We start from the raw sequence: 16,425 nt of genomic DNA on the forward strand, positions 1-16,425 counted from the left end.
GCGTATTAACAGTGAGGAAACGTCGACAAGTCTGACGAGCTTAATGACGCTACCTCATTTTTGTCATGCTAATAACCATATTCGGCATCGGGTGCACTCGCGCCTCGGATGACGGTAACTATGGCGACCGTCACACCTTCTGTAACGTTACCATTTGTAATTACGTTTGGATATACATTTTTCAAAAAAGATGGACGTAAAGAAGCGCAGATAGCAAAGTCTGAGGTACCAAAATTAAGGACGCTGGATCAACTTCGTGAAATTTTATCAGGCACCTGAAAACTCACTTGGATAACCTACGTTAAGTCGCATTAGCGCGCAGCTAACGTTAGCAAACATGTTTAGTTTAGCATCATCAATGTAACGTTAACTTAGTTTTCTACTAGCTCTGTAATTGAAAACTTGATTAAGAAGTTGTTTGCGTTTAGACAGAGTGGCGACACTGCCATACTCAGTTGACTCAGCTTTCTTCCGGTCTACTTCCGGGTATGCGGCCCCGTATAGTCCCACACATCATCTCCACGGCGTTGGACATCGTTCATTTGCGTTGCTGACCGTTGAGTAGCTTCTGAGGTAAGTTGATTAAATGGGTACATCTTTTGAATCGTCAACCGTATATATTTTAAAAGAGGTCCTTTATGATGCATATTATGATCATTATTTGCATATGCATAGCGTAATTATATTTTTTATCTTGGCAGAGGACCGATTGTCTGCTAGTTTGTTAGCGCCACTTTGCTAGCTGTGAAGGTATCTCTAGGGCCAGATTGATTAATTCACTTGCACTTTTTAAGTGTCTACTATTAATATTATATCAGAGGCCTTTTATGATTTATTTACTTATCTTTATTTGTATTTGTATGTATATATAAAACATTATATATAGCATCTATTCTCACCTTTTATGCTTCATGTACAGGACACAGGAAGAGGATGTCTCCACATACACACTTGTTCTTGATGTTTTCAATCATTGTGTAATAAAAAAAAAAATACAATTTAATTCATCCAAATGTAATTAGTTGTTTTTCTGTAATATGTTTGATATATAATTTCTGTATGGCTTAGTCTTAAAATTATAATTGTGTGGTCAACTCACGCCTCATCAGAAGTGGGATGGACACTAAATGCTGAATGGACTGTTGCTACTCTGCTTTCTCAATCATTATCAGACCACGGGTAAGTCAATAGGAATTACAAGCAAAATCAAGGAAATTCAATAATCCAGTTATGCAAAAAAGAGAATTTGAATCTTCTTGCATTTTGCCAACATAAACACGATGCTTTCCCTCCAAAACTTTGTAATACTTATACAGAGCTTTCAGTTGTCACCTTACCTCTCCAGATGTAAAACTGACATTTGCAAATATGGAATAATATAACAGTCAAACAAGTACTTGGATATGCGATTTTATTTATATTTGCCATGCAATGTTGCAATCACTGCTGTCTGTCCCATAGAAGAACATGACAGCGCAGCTTACATGAACTACGTGACCACCCTGTGGCGAACTGTCGCAACTCCTCTCTATCTAGGGCACTGTGTGAACTAAAGTGTGATGTTTTGCACTAATTGGAAGGATGTTAGTTACAGCATCTTTGACTGGGTGAGGTGTGACATTTTATTTTTATTATGGTCCCACTGAGCCTGCACAGTAGGGGTCAAGATATACTGCAACTGTATGTCAGTGTTGGAAGAATACAGTTTCCTTTAACGGGAAAGCTTTCAATGTGTGTTCTCTTCCTATTGCATTGCAATAGCCTGTTAAAAGTGATCATATTAAAAAAAAAAAGAAGAAAACAAGATAAAGGAGTGATAATAGTAAATGCATTGAATTTCTTAGATATAGCTGTGCAGTATTCTGAACAAACTGGATAGCAGCAGATTATAAAATGCTCATTACAACCAGAAGAGACATGAGACTTGACTTGGACTCATGACCGAAGCCTTGAGACTTGCCAAGTCTCACCCCACACGAATTTGACTTGAATTCGTGACCAAGGACTTGAGAGCTGACTTGGACTTGCAAAAAAAGACTTGTGAACATCTCTGGGTCAATGTGAAGCCCTGCACCATCATGCCAGTTATTTATTTTTTGTTTTACTACTCACATTTCACAGCTCAATGATAAGTAGTAGGGACATATCAGAATTTAACGATCCTATCAGGTTTTAAAAGAAGAGAAGAAAACATGTCAGATAACACACACAGGTGGTGTAAAAAAGCAATTCTGAGTCAAAGTCCTTTAGTCACTCTTTATGGCTGGAATAAACTTCAAACACCAAAGGTCATACCTTGTCAATGTGCACACTTAAAGCAGCAGCAAATACTTGTGACAATCAGCATGATGATGGAGCGAAGGCTATTATTGTTGGGACTGGTGGCTGTGGCCACTTCATATACTGTAAGTAAATTTATTAAATATCTGTAGCAAGCATTGCCAGTTTTTAATTGAAAGTGTGATGTCTTATGTTGGTTTTGTTTTATGCAGTTACCACTTTCACCTACAGTACATGGTATGCGAAACAATTCTTTTCAACAACTACCTTCCATTGCTAAAAATTTAAAAGACCCTAAACAGTGTCTTGGTTGGTTTTACAGAGGTTTTTGAGAATGGTGAGGATCAGAATCCCATCTTGAACCTGGGTGAGTTAAAATGCCAGTGCCAGTGACTCATAACCTGCTTATCAATACAGCGATGCTGCATTTCCCAAAATACTGACAAAGTGGTTTTTTTTTTTTTTGCTATAGGTTCAGATGCCAACCTGTTTGAGGGGGATATTTTAGTTCCAGTGAGTTGAATTTTGATTGATTTTCTTTAATGATGTTTGAGAGAAATGCTGTAGCTTCATGGTCATTGTTCCTTTATCATCACTTGTCACTAATTTATTGACTATTGGGACTGGTGGTCTCAGGTGATAATGTTGTGAGGTCTTTACTGGCCTTGAGTAGGTTTATGAGTTAAGTCAATTAATATTTGTATACTTCTTCTGTGCTACAGGAAGGGAGGAATGCCCTAAAAGACAAACGTTTCAGATGGAAAATTCCAATCCCTTACATTCTGGGCGATGATCTTGGTGAGCTTTCAATATTAACATTTACTACGGAATCTGAACACAACATTTTTAGAATTACAGAATCTCACTGTATTGTTAAGTCTGCATATTCATCTTCTCACACATTAATTTTGACCACTTTATGGTTTTGGAGTTCGTAGTATTGACAAGAATTGGTGGGATACATGTGTGGTTCAATCATACATTCACACTTTGGTGATTGTTTCTATTACTCCACAGATCTGAATGCTAAGGGCTGTGTCCACCAGGCATTTGAAATGTATCGTCTGAAGTCTTGTATTGACTTTAAGCCTTATGAGGGAGAGAAGACATATATCAAGTTTGAAAAGAGAGGGGGGTATGCCTCTAGCTTTCCTACTTGTACATTTTGCAGTACATGATATAAACAGCTGCTACAGAATATGATTCTACTTTTCTGTGTTACAGTATTTCTGTCATTTGAAATTAGCTTATGATTCAACTATAGTCAGATGTTCAAGTTCGAGTTTTCCAATGTTCCTTATTTAAGTTCTCCCCAGCCTGCATAAAAAAGTAAAATATAATTTAAAGTGAGAAGTCACTAGTTGCCAACGACCACACAAACGTCTCACAATTAACCATTTATCTCTGTTTAAGAAATTTTTGGTCTGGATACCCTAATTTAGAATTAAAAGTCAGGATTATTTAACCTCTGCATTTTTTAATTTCGACCATTCCTGTTTTTTAATCTCTCCACTGTGAGCCATCACACTTCTTGCAAATGCAGCTAAATCACTGGAATGTGTCTTGAACTTCATAATTTCCTGACTTCCGTTCTTTTTGTCACAGGTGTTTCTCAAGCGTTGGTGACCAGCAGACTGGTCAGATTCTCTCTTTGGGCTCAGGTTGTGACCACAAGGCAGTGATTGAGCATGAACTGCTCCATGCTTTGGGATTTTACCATGAACAGTCCCGCACAGACAGGGATGACTATGTTGACATTTGGTTAGATCAGGTTTCGCCAGGTATGTCTACCATCATCACAGTTGCTCATTGTCTTTCTTTTGTCATTCATGTTCCATAAAAACAATATTTTCTCTGAAGAAATGCTATAGAAATTAAATTTGCCCTATTCAAAAAGACAACAATGTACAATTCCCTGCAGGACTTGAACACAATTTCAACAAATACAATGACGACTTCATCACTGACCAAAACACGGCTTACGACTATGAGTCCGTCATGCATTACAGACCTTTCTCATTCAATAAGAACGAATCCATTCCCACCATCACCACCAAAATCCCAGAGTTCTACAACATAATTGGACAGTACCTTGACTTCAGCAAGATGGACACCCTGAGGCTCAACCGCATGTACAACTGCTGTACGTATATGATGACATAGTGGATTTCCTCAAGGAGTTTTTGATTGTAATATTGTAAAGCAGAAATATCAGTCTTTTATGAGTTGGATTCAGATCTGTGCAAAATGAGCTCAAAGCTTTGAATATTTCAAATCCTCATCATCTTCCACCCTAGCTGGGCCTCTTACTCTGCTGGACCAGTGTGCTTTTGAGTATGCCAGCATCTGTGGGATGATCCAGGCCTCCTCTGATGATGCTGACTGGGTTCGTACCAAGAGCAGTGTTGGTTCAGAGGATCACACGCTTCTGGGGCAATGCCGAGGTCAGAGTCACATGATCTTTCAAAATCCCAAGTCAACTCACAAATTAGCCTGCATGCTTTAACAGCTGGTTTCATTTTGCCTGATGTGTCTAGATGCGGGCTACTTCATGCACTTCAGCACAATGACTGGGAATCCACAGGAGTCTGCTCTGTTGGAATCTCGAACCCTTTACCCAAAGAGGAAGCTTCAGTGTCTGCAGTTCTTCTACAAGATGACGGGAAGCCCCGAAGACAGGCTGGTTATCTGGGTCAAACAGGATGATGGCACAGGCACGGTTCGAAGAATGAAGAAAATACAAACTTTTTATGGTATTTACTTATATTTTATACATGTTTATGGAAGAAACTGAATTTGTTACGAATTTCCCAGAAGCTGCTGGAGATTTGTATCTAAATGCCTTAAGAAAGAGCTGTGTATTAGTTCTTCCATGCTACATTAAGATAAGATACAATAATCATCATGTGGCTGTAATTTCATAAGTAGCATACATGAACAAAAATGTACATGTGACAGAATTGTGACCGTTTCTCGGCAGCTCCAACAATTTCCTATTTCCGGGCAACCTTGTTCAAGGCCAGCTTTCCCTATATGCTTACAGTCTTTCTGCTAGGCTAAAATAATCTCTTACTAGTTATAGATAGAGCTTTTGTGGACAAGCAGAAGCTCTATTTTTGAAAATGTGCCTTTATTCCCCTACAGTTAGTAATGCGACAAGGCCAAGGACTAATCTGTGCACTTCAGTGCCTCACAAATGCTTTTCTTAATGTGCAAATACTACCATATATCCTGTCTTTGTCTCTGTTACCCAGCTGATTCTGACCACACGTGGAAGATTGCCCATGTCCCAATGAATGTAGGAATAAAATTCCGCTACGCTTTCCAAGCTGTGCGCGGTGACCCCACTGGTTCCACCGGTGGCATCTACATTGATGACATCAGCCTGACTGAGACACGCTGCCCCAATGCTGTGTGGAGGATACAGAACTTCTCAAAGATCATGGAAACAGCTGACCCAGAGACAGTTATCGAAAGCCCTCGCTTCTACAGCCCTGAGGGCTATGCTTATGGCGTTCGTGTAATCCCTTTGTCATCTTACACTGACTACACAGGAAACTACACTGGGCTGTACTTCCACCTGGCCAGTGGGGAGAATGACATGGTGATGCAGTGGCCAGCAATAAACAGACAGGCCACCTTGGTGGTGATGGACCAAGACCCAGATATCAAGCTGAGGATGTCCACTGCTCGCAGCCTCACTACCGATATGTCGAAGAGTAAGTTTTCCTCATCTCCGTAGGGATTAAGACAAAAGGAAGCCACCCCGGTAACATCAAAAGTTTGCTTCTCAGATTAAGCATGTAATCTTGCTTTCAGGCTGCAAAAGTATTTATTGATTAGTGTTACACAAGGAAGTTTCATACCAAGTGTTTTATTATAAAAGTCTAAAAAAAGATATATATATATATATATATATATATATATATATATGACTGAGTTTCTTGGGTATTGAAGGAACCAAGTATTTTAGTTCAGGTCTTGGACAAAACCTGGGGATATATCTTATTTCTTCCTGTCGACAAGTGGTTCCCACTGATGATCTAAATTTTTAACAAAAACACTTTTCTTCTTTAGTGCCATTGTTTGGTACCATTATCAGACTCATCTTTCATTCACTGGTGTGAAACCTCCTGAAGAACCTAAAATAAATTAAAAATAAATACATTTTTTTGTATTTGTGTGCTGTAGCTCCAGATGGAAAGCTGTTTTGGGACAATCCCTCCAAGGTGGGAAATTATGACCCTTCTTGTGATTGCTACAGAGGTAGCTCAAAGGGCTGGAGGAATTTTATCAAGCACTTTGACCTCCGGCGACGTAATTATCTTAAAAATGATGACCTCATCATTTTCATCGACTTTGAAGGTTTGTGATCACTCTTCAATATTTGCATGTGAAATGACACACGTTCTGTGTCAGTTATTACCCTAATTGCTTTTGCAAGGACACACGTAAGGACTTAGACTTGATCTTTGTCCACAGACATCACATCACTGATCAAAACAGAAGTTCCTGTTAATCCAAAGGAGTAAGTATCATGGTAACTTTAATGTCATGAGGAAGTGGAGGTAAGACATTAGACACCTTCGAGAATTATATCCCATTTGTATGTACTCATAGTAATGACAATCACCTTTTCCAGCATAGCTAATGCAGCAGAGTGAGAAGGAAAACCTGTGAAGATCAAGAGAAAATCGAAGATTGATCACAATACACAGAACATCAAAACTGTAAAAACATTGAAGTCATATTTGGTAATAATAATCTGCATGTAAAAGTCCAAATATGTGTGTACAAGCTTTTTAAATGTGTTATTCTAACAACCTAATTCTTTCTTGTTGAACTCTTGTTTAAATAAAACCAAACTAAGGGCAAGCTGGCAATGTGTTTCCTTTGTTTTGTGGTGCATTAATGAACAAACCAAAGACCATTGTATCCATGACAATAGAGGGATAATGCAGTGTGTTGCCATTAAAAAAAAAAAACAAAACAAAAAAACATCAGCGTTTGTTCAAATAAGTAGGTGGAGAAACGAGTAATCTGCAGTGTTGGTATTAATGATTATCTCCATAAGAAAAGAAGTTTTGTTAATTTTAGTCATGATCCATTGACTGTGGATCTTCTACAACCACTATTTGCAAGTATAGATTCCTTTGAGAATATTTCCAATTAGGGAGTCAGGAGTTATTCAGTGCTGCCATTTGCATTAGCTAAGACTAAGAACTCACTCTGAATGAAGATGGATGCAGCCTCTGTGGCAAACAACAAGTTTATGAACTCCCAGCATGCTACACCTATGTTTTTTTTTTTTCTACACTCTGCTTTATTTTTCAGATTGAAATTTAATTCTTGGATCAATTCAAACGTTTGATAAATTTCATGATTTTATTGTGAAATTAGTCTGTGACTGTATAAAAACCTACCCTGGCCCTGAGAGCTTGGTGCACTGAAGCTTAACAAAAATCTATGCAAATGGATAAAAAAAAATAATTACGTTTTTTTTCCAACTAGACAACATAATGCACAAACCGAGCTTTGGCATTGGAGTAAATATTTGGTTTATATGTCACAAGGAAGACGTGACTCTGATGTTGCAGTTGATTTTGCTTTGTCGGACCATGTTGTGTTATTCTGATCTTTAGGTCTCTGTGGTGGAAGTGATTTGAATGATATGACATAATTAATCACCAATCTGATGTTATAATGTGAAAACTGCTTGGAATGTAAACAGCTCTATAGTCTTTGGAGGGAACTTTTTCAAGTTTGAGCAAACAAAACAATCCGTTTTAAAATCTTGCAGTCCAAACTTACGGAGCATTATAACAAAAACTAGAAAAATTCCTTGGCAGAAATTTCGAGAGTGACTCGGGGTGTGTGCTGTCGGGACTTTGACTTGGCGCAATTCCAGAAGCGCGTGTGCCTGTTTTATGTTTGTTTATGTCTCTTCTTCTGTTGCCGTGTGTAAATTTGTGCGTCAGTGGTTGTTTGTATATTTGTGCGTGTGAGCCACTGTCTCTGTGTGTCTCTCTGTATACGTGTGTGTTTGTGTCTGTGTATGTCTGTATGTACTTATGTATAGGGTCTTTGTCTGTATATTTGTGTCTCTGCATGTGCCTGGCTGTGTTTTTGTGAGCCCGTCTATCTATCTATATGTGTGTCTGTGTTTTTGTGTAGGCATGCATATGCGTGTCTATATGTATTTGTGTGTGTGTGTGTGTGTGTGTGTGTGTCCTGCAGTCTAACACAAATGTCTGCGGCAGCGGTTGTTCAGCTGCTCTCCTATCAGAGGAGTCTGATGACATCACTGACTGCAGCTGTGTGTCTGAGCTTGGATTGCGTCATCCTTCTCACAGAGCCCATTAGAAAACAGGTTCATTTCTGTCGGCGAGCCTCTCACTCTGAGACAATTTGTGACAAAACGGTAACGTCTATCAGAAAACCGAGCAGACGCTGAGCGCCACAACAGGTGTCTGAAGCTGTGTGTGTATTTTGGCGTTTGTAGGATGTAAAATGTGGACAGGGGAGCGAGTTAAAAACACATGAAAATGTGAACTCCTCTCCTTCCGGCCAGAGAAAAATACATGGGGAGTAATAGGAGAGAGGAGGGGTGAGCATGTCCTTTAGAGGGGCACAGTTCAAATGTGGTTTGTCCGACAGTTAAAGTAAAGACATTTTTCAAGAGAGAACAAGAATCTCTGCTACTTTGGAGAAAATGAGGCGCGTACCTTAAACTATGTGGCTGTGAGGGCGATTTAAAAATACATTTTTAGAGAATCTTCAGCTCACTCACGCACTCTAACTTAAGTGTCCTCCACTCTAAGCCACCAACGTTCCGTGCAATACACACACATGGGAAACAGCAGAAATGAGGTGAGACGAACATCACGCTTGAACAATCGCTGTTCGAAAAGTATAACAGATATGAGAAAGATGAAAACACCACTTGAAAGACAACAAGTCTTCCTCCGTTTTGATGGTAAAATGGACTCTGTAGCTGGACGTATGCCAAAGTATCAGGTTTGAAAAAGGTGAAGATTTTCACCGTCTCTAATAGGAAATGAATGGAGTTTTTTTTTTTTTTTTTTTTTGTTTGTTTTTGGCCACGTTTGGCCACGACTCTGTTCGGAGCCCGAGTCACTAATTATCACTTAGGAATGGAAGGAACTAGAAGTCAGGAACTCTCAGCTGATTTTGATTAAAGTTTAATCACTGCTTTTGAAATCTGAATCTCGCAAGTCCCTGAGCTTTATTCAAGTGCGATAATGAATTGTTTTGTGGACCTTTAAATCAACTAAATCTGCTGTTGAGACATCTTATACATTATAGTGCCATATTTTAAAGATAAGAACAATGAAATGGAGATTCTTATCAGGTGTGGATTGAACTGTCAGCACTCTCATAAAATATTTACTCTGTAGCCAAGAAAAATCTTCACGGCCTGATCCCGCACAATCACATGGCTCACAGATCAAACCCATAAATAGCATTACCTCCTTTATTGTGTTATTTTATTAACAAGATTGTGACTCTGTTGCCAGCTCTGTACAGGATGCTGTGATTGCCCATTTAAGTCTGAAGACACATGTGAAATGTTTGTTACTTATTAAACCTTAGACCTGATCAAAGTTCCTCTGCAGCCTCTGTCTTCACAGGCATCAGGTAAACCTGCTGCTCTTTGAACAACGCGATGGGCCTGAAGAAGATTGCTGTGCTTGTTGGACTCTTTGCAACGCTGACGGTATAGAGTTTTTTGATCTAACAGAAAAAAATCTAAATTATATCTGAGGATGGTTTAAATTCAGAACTGTCTTCTTTTGTGCCAGGTGCAAGCTCTTCCAACGTTTTCTGGTTGGTTCCTGTTCACTTCATCATAACATCAGCTCTTTGTGTTATACTTTAGCTTTAAAAACCACAACAAAATGAATAAATAAATACATTGCATCCTCCAGGTGATGATGCAGACGCGGGTGAACTGAGGGAAGATATACCTGAGATCAATAGAGGTATAAAATAAATGCTTGTGTGTGATCATGGGTCTTGTTGACTGGACTTCATACATTCATAATTGCTGATAGTTATTTCCCACATTTTCAGAGTTAACACACCTGTTTGAGGGAGACATTGCTGGTAATGTAAGTATAGACCCAGGGAGGAGATTCCATTAATCAAAAGCAGAGGAATAATACGCTTCCCTGAGTTTTTCTCGTGTCTTGCAGCCCAGCAGAAATGCAATCCTCGATGAGACAAGAAGATGGAAGTTTCCTATCCCCTACATTTTGACTGATTCTTTAGGTAAGCTGTGCACAACACGTCAAATAAGATGAAACGTGACAAATGCATAAAACACATACCGATTGAGAAATTTGTTTTTGCTACTTCAGATCTGAACGCTAAAGGAGTGATCCTCCAGGCTTTTGAGGAGTACCGTTTGAGATCTTGTGTGGACTTCAAGCCATACGAGGGAGAAAGCAGCTACATCTCCTTCGCAAAGTTCAATGGGTGAGCTGCAGTGAACCTGAGTCCCTGGGTTGTTGCGTAATTTTATGGGCCTGTAATGTCAAGTCATCAAATTTAAGGAATTACAGATTAGGAACTTCTATAATAGTGCCTGAGATTTATGGAAAAATCTTTCAATTTTATCCCCTCAGATGCTGGTCGTATGTGGGAGATGATAAAGTAGGCCAGAATGTGTCCATTGGGGCTCGGTGCGACACGAAGGCCATTGTGGAGCACGAGGTCCTCCACGCTCTGGGCTTTTACCACGAACAGTCTCGGTCAGACAGAGATGACTATGTCAAGATCTGGTGGGATCAGATTGAAGAAGGTGGGTCAAAAAAATATTTAATTGTTTTAGGCACACCAATCTACTCAGGCCTGCAGAACCCAGCTAGCCTAAGAAAATTATCAATAAACCAAAATAAAAGTGTTTTATTATGAAACATAAGGAAATATTTTTTCCCCATTCATGGTTCTGAAATTAACACTATATAGTTTTTTTTTAATCATTTATTTTGGACTTTTCTTTTGTATCACCCAGGCTGAAGCTGTCCTGTTGTCATAAGTAAACTAAATTTATGTAAATATTATGTATATATTAATGTAAATGAGGGTGGGGTGTTATTTTAAAGTCTGATCAATTTGAACAAAGAATTAATGAAACATATCTGAACAAAAAGAGGTTAGCTCTGCTAGCAGCAGGGCACTCACATTGTATTTTATTTTTTGTTTCAAACGCTTACGCCATGTTAAGGTTAAGCCTTATAATGGTCCAAAGAAAAAAAAAGAACATCAATTAAAAATGTGACAGATAAGGAAATATCACAGATTGTGGCACATTCTAAGTTTGCTGGTTTAGTCTGATGGCGATCATTTGAACTGGAGAGTGATTATTTTTCGCTCTGTCACAGGGAAGCAGCACAATTTCAATAAATATGAAGACGACTTTGTTACTGATTTGAACACGCCATATGATTACGAGTCCATCATGCACTACAGGCCGCTATCTTTCAACAAGAACGAGAGCATCCCCACCATCACCACCACCATACCATATTTTAATGACATCATTGGACAGCGGATGGACTTCAGCGCTGTTGACATCACCAGGCTCAACCGCATGTACGACTGTGGTGAGTATCTTGATATGTGGAGACTATGTCAAATATTCCATCTGAGTTAGTGCTGCACTAATCAGATTGTACTGCTAGATTGATTTGAATCTGTCTGCAGATGAGAAATGTGTCACTTGCAGCCACAAACTCCAAGAAAGACCATCTAACTTTACTTAACATAATCTAGCCGCTCCAAAGCCAGGTATTGCTTTCAGCAGCTGGCAGATATGGAAAAACGCTGGACAAGCATTGCTCTGGTAGTCAAAAATGAAAATGTCTACACTGGAAGCGGCAATGAGTCACATTATGTACACTGAGACCTGACCACCTTGTATTTGCATTTAAGCAAATGTCTGGCATTTGTAAACATACAAACTGTATTCAGTGCTGCATGAACAGCTGCATTAAACAAAACAGTTCTCACTCATGCTGTTGCTGACCATGCATGTAATGTGTAATGTGAAAGTATATGGACCTTATGGATTGTCTGTAGATCATATTTTATGGGCAGACAGTGTGTTGAGCTTTGTGGCTCAAATGTTGATAACTGTCCTCTTGCAGCCAACACACACACTCTCCTGGACCAGTGCTCCTTTGAGCAGATCAACATCTGCGGGATGATCCAGAATGAGAACGACAACGCAGACTGGGTGCAGATGTTGAGCACTCCAGATGACACTGACCACACCCTGGGGGGGCGCTGCAGAGGTACAGAGCACATTTTCTGGGTCATAAACCAGGCTATAGCATATGTAACTCAGAGTGTGAAATGAGTCCACAGGGGATAACACAGATTAAAACAATGTGACAGAACAGTACGAATCTGAACCCAAATGGACGGCTCGCGAGACAAAGTAGTAAATTAATGGATGTTTATTTACAAAGCTCAACTCTAAATCAGGGCAGGGTGTCCAGGGTGTACACCGAGTTGCTGGAGACAATCCCAAGGGCAGGGTAAACCCTGGACAGCTCACCAGTCCAACACCATCCTGACCAACAACCACTCACACTCAGAGCTACGGACATTTTAGAGTCACTAATTAACCCAAATATGAAATCTTTGGACGGTGGGAGGAAACCCACGGGGGAGAACGTGCTAAGTCCTTACAGAAAGGCCCCAGGCCGGGACTGAACCCATAACCTTCTTGTTGTGGGGGACCAGCGCTAACCACTATGCCGCCATGCTGCCCGTGTTATTGTACAGTTTTTGTTAATTTGCAGTGAAATCCACAAGCAACAGCAAAAACAAAATTATGTTCTGTATTTGATTACATATGTACTATATATATATAGTCTCATTTAGTGCCTTGCTAGGATTTTAATGAAAATCCTGTTCAGGTTGCAATTCACTGAAAGCTGAAAGGTCGGGAAAGGGCTCATTGAATGCTTTGATTTCTCCAGATTCTGGCTACTTCATGAAGTTCGACACATCTTCTGGTGTAGTCGGCAGCAGTGCCTTGCTGGAGTCACGTATCCTCTACCCCAAGAGAGATGAACAGTGCCTTCAGTTTTTCTACAAAATGAGCGGAACAGCTGGAGACAAACTGGTGATATGGATCAGGACTGATGACGGCACAGGGACTGTGCGCAGTGTCAGCAAAATTCACACCATCACTGGTATTTTCTTTAATTCATAAGTCAACCCTTCGATACACTCTTGCACTGTCTGCTGGAGAGAAGCCTACTTTAGATTTTTTTCCTAAAGGTCCCATATTTTATAAAGTGAGGTTTACATTATGGTCTTTGATGATAAATCAGGCCCAAGGTTTACATTAATACAACAAAGCAGTCACTGCCCTCATCCATGCCCTCAAATGTGCAGGAGTGTTTACCTGGGATGCTCTTTTATATTCTCAGAGAGAGATCAACACCTCCAGTAAAGTGAAATACAGGATCTTTAAATAATGTTGTAGTAATTGGGTTCATTTCATAGTGGTAAGACTCATTTTAAACACAAACTGTAGGCAACTAAATCACTTGCCTTTTGTCTGTCAGGTGATGGAGATGATGCTTGGAAAATAGCCCATGTGACTCTCAAGGTGACAAAGAAGTTCCGCTATTTCTTCCAAGGGATCAGAGGATCAAACAGCTCCTCGGGAGCTATCTTAATCGATGACATCACTCTGACGGAGACTAGTTGCCCCAGTGCTGTCTGGCAAATCCACAATTTCACCGGCCTCCTTGCCACCACCCCTGTTGGCCGTCCAGTGAAAAGCAAGTGCTTCTACAGCTCAGAGGGCTACTCATTTGGTATCAGTGTTTACCCAAGTGGAAGAGATGCTGGCTACCCAGACTATGTCGGCATGGCTTTGCACCTCTGTAGTGGGGAAAATGATGCGGTGATGCAATGGCCTGCCACGAACAGGCAGGCCACCGTTGTTGCCATGGACCAGGATCCTGATGTGAAGCTGCGGATGTCATCTACAAGAAGCTTCACCACAGGTAGGTCGCTGACAAAAAAGAAAGTTAATGTGCATTTTGTCTATTGTTTATTTCATGCCTTTAGTATTAGATAGAACAGTGTAAAGAGCAAGGAAAGGGGAAGCAAATTATGAATTGTGCCTGCCACAGTGAACGATGACATATGGATATTGTGTCGTGCATATTTTGTGTCTGTGCCCCCCCTCAGACACTAATGCCCGCTGGAACAAGCCAACACGGACTTCTGGAGCGGAGTGGGATGAAAGCTGCAAGTGCTTCCGTGGGCAAGACTATGGCTGGAGCACATTCTTGTCTCACAAACATCTGCACAGATGGAACTTGCTAAAGAGCAATGATTTCATCATCACTGCCGAATTCAATGGTGAAACATCAGCCCCTTCAAACTCATACTGTATAATTCATATTACTCAAAGATCTGAATCATTTTTTTCTATACTAAAATCTTGTTTTTAGATTTGACCCACCTGGTCAAAAGTGAGGTGCATGTCAAACCAGCTGCACCAGTTGAGAACTTTGTCGCAGAGGAGAAGCCAGTGGGTGGGGCGGAAAATGGGCCGGAAGCTCTAAAACGCAGAGAGCGACGCGCTGCCAACCCCTGTCATCCCAACCCCTGTCTTAATGGAGGAGTGTGTGTCGAGGTCGAAGGGAAAGCCTCATGCAGGTTTGTGTTTTTAGAAGAGATAACCAGAAAATGATAATTTGAAGATTGTATATTTTGTGAAATGTGCACAGAGAGAATTGAGTATTGTCTCTTGGAGAAGGTTCAGGCCAAATTTAGACACAGGCTTATGTTGAGAGTTGGCAAACACACACACACACACACACACACACACATTCTGTTTATATTGTGTCCATTTTATAAAATACACATTGTCACTTCCTTAGCAGGAGCTAAATAAGAAGCTGAAGTAATCTATTACTTCAGAGTAAATCTAACTTCTGCCCTGTTTTTTTTTTATTCTGCAACCTTTAAAGAATTTTCTGATATTTTGAGGAAGATGTAGATTTTCCTTTTTGCTAAGCGCTAGCTTGTTGTCTATGCATTAAATGGAACATTAGGATGCCCGTGGCAGAGCAGCTCACTAAGACACAGCATTCATACATCTTAGTCTGTCACTAGTCACAAGATATCATATCAGCCTGTGTCTTCATTACTCTATTTGGCCTCATGATGTCATTATTTCACGCTGACTTTACCTCTAAACTGACCAAAGATAGAAAAGAAAAATAGAATAGTTCCTGAAAATGTGAGCCCGCAGTAGCCCATACTTACATTTTAGCTTAAAAAGGGTCAGTGAAGAAGACAAAAAAAAAGAGGATGCGATCACTGACAAATTGGAGCATCTTGGAAAATGTTTTAGATATCGGCAGACTGGAACTGCAACAGAACAGGCACTTACTGTACCTTGCCAAAGATTTGTGCTGTGTGGTGGAATTGATCCTAACATCCTCAGAGGATGACAAATATTGTAGCAGCACAAGTCCGCAGAGCTGAAAAATGCTTTTTGGACATCATGCTGTCGGACAGGAGAAAACTGGTAGTTCAGTTCCTCAGTTTCTTTTTTGTTTCTAAGACGCTTGAACTCCACCATTAATGTAAAATCTTTTAAACATATCAACTGTTTCAGATCAACTAAATCTTTCACCCATTATTGTGCTCATTCTAGCTTTATTGTCCAAAGATAGAAAGTAGTATCAATATTTCAAAATAGAAAAACAATCCTCCAAATTTCTATGCCTTTAAACTTCTATAGGGTAGGATTTCAGGCAAACCTCCTGCCTTCCAGCTGAGCGATGAAAAGTGTGGAATGTGTGAGCACCATTCTTCTTGCATTGTGTAATTATTTTCCGTAATTTGTCTGCATTTGTCTTTTCAGGTGTGCAACAACCCAGACCAGCTACTACAATGGTAAAAATTGTGAGAAGCTGAACCTGGACAGAGGAATTCTGGGAGCTCTGATTGGTGGCGCTGCTGGGATGGTTGTTCTGACACTGGCCATCTTCACCGTCATAAGGAGAGCTTAGTAAAACTGTGTTCAGCAAGCCTGGGCCAAACCTCGAGGGCTGTATGCTAATATGTCCTGGGTGAATC

General features: G+C 40.1%; 1 protein-coding gene across 1 annotated transcript; it reads left to right on the forward strand.

Moving 5' to 3' along the window:
• The first annotated feature begins 65 nt into the window (after positions 1-65).
• LOC115038254 (meprin A subunit alpha-like) lies at positions 66-16,358 on the forward strand. Its single transcript, XM_029497121.1, has 24 exons — positions 66-141; positions 2,753-2,793; positions 3,003-3,078; positions 3,298-3,415; positions 3,886-4,061; positions 4,202-4,423; positions 4,578-4,724; positions 4,818-5,033; positions 5,535-5,999; positions 6,472-6,645; positions 6,763-6,808; positions 10,104-10,120; positions 10,230-10,283; positions 10,375-10,412; positions 10,497-10,572; positions 10,662-10,779; positions 10,929-11,104; positions 11,688-11,909; positions 12,453-12,599; positions 13,293-13,508; positions 13,887-14,378; positions 14,521-14,694; positions 14,787-14,994; positions 16,211-16,358. Exons 1-24 carry the CDS (start codon positions 66-68, stop codon positions 16,356-16,358), a joined length of 3,843 nt encoding a protein of 1,280 aa, XP_029352981.1.
• Positions 16,359-16,425: the final 67 nt, after the last annotated feature.

This window comes from Echeneis naucrates, chromosome 24 (assembly GCF_900963305.1).
Source record: "Echeneis naucrates chromosome 24, fEcheNa1.1, whole genome shotgun sequence".
Classification (NCBI taxonomy): Eukaryota; Metazoa; Chordata; class Actinopteri; order Carangiformes; family Echeneidae; genus Echeneis; species Echeneis naucrates.